At 40.9% G+C, this 5,113-nt stretch overlaps 1 protein-coding gene across 1 annotated transcript in view; it reads right to left on the reverse strand.

The window, feature by feature from the left end:
• Positions 1-327: 327 nt before the first annotated feature.
• The window catches only part of LOC118326498 (dynein heavy chain 6, axonemal-like), a 12,780-nt gene continuing 7,994 nt past the window's right edge, over positions 328-5,113 (reverse strand). Inside the window, 9 exon segments of the mRNA XM_035659501.1 lie at positions 328-699; positions 924-1,146; positions 1,554-1,705; positions 1,931-2,003; positions 2,265-2,450; positions 2,597-2,724; positions 2,947-3,076; positions 3,403-3,524; positions 3,738-3,857. Of these exon segments, the coding sequence (XP_035515394.1) occupies positions 596-699; positions 924-1,146; positions 1,554-1,705; positions 1,931-2,003; positions 2,265-2,450; positions 2,597-2,724; positions 2,947-3,076; positions 3,403-3,524; positions 3,738-3,857 (1,238 nt within the window). The 3' untranslated portion in view covers positions 328-595.

A 5,113-nucleotide genomic window follows, 5' to 3' on the forward strand; every position in this document is an offset into this window, starting at 1 on the left:
ATCTTCTTCATGTTCATTATCATCAGTCACTACTATTAGTGTAGTTGTTGCTACTGTTGTTGCTGTGCACCACAGGCTGAGAAACACACTTGAAAGGCAGCTCCAGAATGGGCTGGTGTTGTGAGCAGGCTGTCTTACATGACGCTGGTTGTGGCTTTGGAGCATGGCGGATCAATCCAGTCCAGCAGTAGCTGTTGTGTGCTTTGAGTGTCTGTAAAAGCATTGTCCAAACAATGAGGGTGGGTGAGGGTGAAAGGCATCCTCAGTGTTAACCAACAGCCAATAAGCACCCAGAGACCATGGTTATCGGTCTGTTTAGAGGCTAATGTATATGTTGAATTACATTTACTGGTGGATCTTTTACACCAACTTTCATGTACAACTGCAAACTGTGTAACCTTGTTCTTGATTTCTAACCTTACCAGGTTTTGAAAGACTCATTTGATCAACAGAAATGTAATTTCTACACATTATAAAGTCTGCCACTTTTAGCGTAATTCATTTCTGTGAAAATCTTTATAAATAATTCCACAGAAGCTTCCATGTTAAATCAAGGTTTCACATTTAAAATTCCTTTTTGTCCTCTAAAAAAAACTTAATCATCCAGCTGGCACAGGAGAGCAGCAGCTTTTGATATCCAATAGTCGCTGGGTCGCTTGGAGGGGAGCATTACTGTCACAACAAAATTAGTTGAGTGACCTGGAGGGAGACAGAAATGAAGGGTGAGGGAAGTCAAATCGATCCATAACAGAGCTTCAAGGTGAAAGAGATTCTGTACACACAAAATCTGCACCAAACTAGTAAGTAACAATCAAGATGTACTTCCATGCTTAACTGCCCTTGAGCAAAGCTGAAAAATGTCAGCTAAATGCACGTCTAAACTAGTATGTGAGTGAGGGTCCCTGTATGGATCCATTGCGTACCGGTGGTGGACAGAATCCCGGCTCTGACTGAGGTCTTGTACAGAGGAGCATGGTAGAGGTCGGGCTCAGGCATGTAGTTTCGCTGTGGCTCGAAGTGCACCACTGGCAGCACAGCGTTCATCACTCGAGGTAACGCATCCTCAATCACCATGTTGTCATCATCCCAGCGACTGGCATCCATGAACATGCCGTGCACGAGGACACCGTCCTCCGGCTCTGGTAACTGTTGTGTGCACAAAATGTAAATTATGTAGCAATGGTGCAGAGTATGCTCTCACATTTAGCAATGTTCTGACTGCAGCTGCTCCTTCTGGCGATGTCTTACCAACATAAACATTTTCTTTGCCTTCATAGAATCTTTATACAGCTAAACAGAAGACACTATTTCATTGTTTACAAACTTTTTTTGTATTATTTATTATTCCTCCCATGGAAATTTATGATGTCTGTTGCCTCGATATTATGCTGCCTTCAAATGAAACTTGTGAGCTTATGGTTACAAAATGGGAGCGTTCAGAAAATTAAAAGAAAAAGTTTGTAAATACCACAAGAGGGAGCTTTCAAATGGCAACAACCAGAACTGACTAGATTCAACATCACATGAAAACAACAACCCCCCTTTTCCAGTACCTCCTCATCCATGTCCATTTTAGCGTTGTTGGGGAGAGTCCGTAGAGCCTCGCACACTGCTACCTGGTCCCTGTACACCGGCACCATATTGAAGCGGAAGTTGAGCTCATCGATGGGCAAATTGTAGTGCCTGGCATGATTCTGAAGAACCCCTACAGGCCAGCAGGCAGAAGAGAACATGAGCAATGTATTTCATTGTGTTCTTTCGTAAGATCTAAAAGTATATAAACAGTGACAGTGGTGTGGATATTGTTGAGTAGTGAAAAATCAATCACATTATTTGTGATTATATCACTATACTCCAGCAGCTCTGAAATGTGCCTTGCTGCGATGGCTCATTACAAACATTGAAGATATTTTTTGCTGCTGTGTTTTACCAGTAAGAAAGCCTTGAGGGAAGAAGAATCCTGAGATCCAGAAAGATTTGGGTGGACCACGTGTGATCCATGTCTAACAAGCCACAGAGAGAGAGATGTAATTAAATGCGTGTATCTTTAAATAACATGTTGTGCTCAGTTTTCAAAAAAAGCAACAGTGCATTAAAGGCATCCTTTTACTTATGTACCTCTGGAAAGAACGTGAATGTTCATGTATTATTAGTGTTTTCTGACTTGATGAGAAAACAGACACAAAAATACACTTGCATGCAGGCACATAAACAAACAATCTGGTTTGCAATGCAATGTGCCTGCATCCCTGTCTCATCCAAACCTGAATAAAGGAGGTCCTGAGGGCCAGGTCTCTGACCCAGGAGGCCAGAGGTTTGAGGGAAAGGTAGGCAGAGTTCGCCCAGTGGGTGGGAACCTGGTTGTTCAGGAAGCTTGTGTATATGCGGTCCATCTCTTCTGACATCACCACCAGACCTGCTATGGCCTTTTGCAGAGTGATAAGAGACAACTGGGAAACACACAAATATCATACGTCACAATGGGCTGGTGGAAAAGACAATGAAGAAAATGAACTTTGGCCAAAGCTGTTTTCTAGCAACGAAATGTGAATATGTTCAAAAGTGTGAGTTAATGGCTGCCGGCTGTGTGTGTCACCCTGAGAACTCTCAGCAGGTTGTTAAATCGATCTGTTTCTTGGCCCAACACGGTCGTCAAGGAGTTAAGGCGGTTGTTTTTGTCTCGGACAAACAAAGTTTCCACTGCCTCATCCATGTCCAGACACTCTGCACAGAGACAGGTAGACAGGAAGACGAGTAGGGACACAAACTGATAATAGATAATAGACAAACATGGTACAACATGATAGGAACATAAACATAATATGTTCCAGGCTTTAAAAATCAGGATTCATAAAGAGTGAACCATAAAAACAAAAACAAAAAAACACTCAAATAAATCTGTATCTGTATATGTGTGCGCTCGTGTGTGTGTGTGTGTGTGTGTACCGGATAGCTTGGCTAAAATGGATTCAGCAAGCTCGCAGACTATGTCATCGTTACTTTTAGCTCCATGATGGGCTGATGAGCGAGGATTAACATCCAGTATGGTGTTGATTAAAGTCATGGTTTCTTGGCGCTGTGAAGGCAAACATATAACACACACACACACACAGACTTGTTTACTGATATTTTACAGTTGCACTTTCAGACTTTCTGAATAGAAATGCTTTTATAGTCAGCCATTAACGGTATGCAGCTCAAAATTAAATCATGAACAGGTTAATCAATAATGACATTTATTGGTTATAATGAACCATTCAACTCATCACCCTGCTGCAAAACAAACAAATAAACTGAAAAATAATAAGTCAATTAGTTGCACATATGCTTATATGATTCTATCACAAAAAAAATAATATAAAATCTGATCGTATATGTAAGGAGGGACGAACTGTTCCTCACCTGGAAGGCCAGGTTAGCATTCTCATGCATGCCAAAGACCTCGGGATCATCTATGATTGGAAGACTCTCAATGTATTTCTTATATTGCTCTAGTTCATCTGTCTCTGGGGCATGGTAGATACCTTAAACACACAGTAACAAAAGAATTAATTCAAAGAAAATGTGTAGTATACTGGTATGAGCTTGCACTTAGATAAATTGACGTTTTCAAACACACACACACACACACACACACACACACCTGCTATATTGAAGTCCATTATATTTGAAAGTGTTCCTGTTATTTTTGCCATGTACGCGCAGAGAGTCAAGGAGAGAGTTTGAGATTGAAATACCTGATGAGGAGAAGGTGTATCCAGGCTCCAGGGTTTGAGGCGAGAAGAAGCCTTTGAGGATTGTCCTGAGGCAGCGTTGGTCCCAGGCATCCGTCACTCTGCCTCCATATGTGATCTCACCTGGGGAGACAGACACAAAGACCACATGATGTTATCAGTCTGCATCAGCACTTCTTTGTAACTAATAGAGTAGATGCTGGTTTTAATGACCACCCCTGCTTTAGTCCCACACTACAATAAGACATTCATTTAGGAAATCTGAATATGGATGAATGTAAACGATATCAGGAGAAAGAGATCTTGAACAGACAGCTACATTAACAATTATCATACAATAACCTTTTTCTTCTTCACTCACACAGTGATATGAAAAGACGTAAATAAGAGTGTGATACCAGCCACACATTTTCATTGAGGGGCATCAGGAGTGTCTCCAGTTCTGTGGTTAGGTCAAGATTAAAACGAAAAAGGTTTAGGTTTAGGGTTAGGGTTAGTAGGCAATGACATGAAGACATGAAGAGAGACAAGAGGAAAGGAATTGTGAAAAGACAAGCATGTCTGACGACATAACTATTACCAAAGAGCAAAACAGGAGATGGCATTTAAGTTATATCTAAGCATTTACATTTCAACACTTTAAAATCCATACTTACTGTAAAGACATAATTATGTAAGACAGCAAGGAAGGGAGGGAATAATCAGAAAAATCTCTGCTGCAGGCTGTTAAAGTTGGCAGATATATTCTTTTTGCACCAGAAGAAAGAAACTGCTCCTTCTAGGAGGAAAGGCAATATCATGCTCATGCCCTCGGAGAGTATGTAGCTGTACCACACAAGGATGAAGTATTAAACTAATAACAGTATGATAACAACAATCAGAAACATCTTTTTATTTTTTTTATTTCTATAAACACAAAGCAAAGACAGACCAGTAAAAGTTCACTGAGTGAAAGTTGAACAAACACAGGATCGCAGCTGCAGAGCGAAATCGTGTTACGGAACTGCCCCGCTTTGTGAAATCAGCAAACAGTTGGCCTTCCCCATTTCACATGATTCTGAAAATGTGTGTGTTGTTGATTAAACGACAGGGTGCAGTCTGTGCCACACACTGGCAACACAACAAAAACACCTTAGTGAAAGCAAGAGAGAGTTTCCATCCACACTTTATTTAAAGCACTTTACCATGTTGTATTTTCAGAGCCACATTAATGTGTATCATATGAAAAATGTTATTGGAGTAGTATGTCACACATACACAACCCCAAATGTTTGAACATGTGCTGTACATTTGTGCCTATAAGTATTTAGATTGATGTGTGTAGGCTTCCCTACCAGTGATGTAGGTGAGAGCGACCCAAGGGATGGTGCCGTCTTTGC

Source organism: Morone saxatilis, unplaced genomic scaffold (assembly GCF_004916995.1).
Source record: "Morone saxatilis isolate NCDOM2014 unplaced genomic scaffold, NCSU_SB_2.0 Contig17, whole genome shotgun sequence".
NCBI classification, from domain to species: domain Eukaryota; kingdom Metazoa; phylum Chordata; class Actinopteri; family Moronidae; genus Morone; species Morone saxatilis.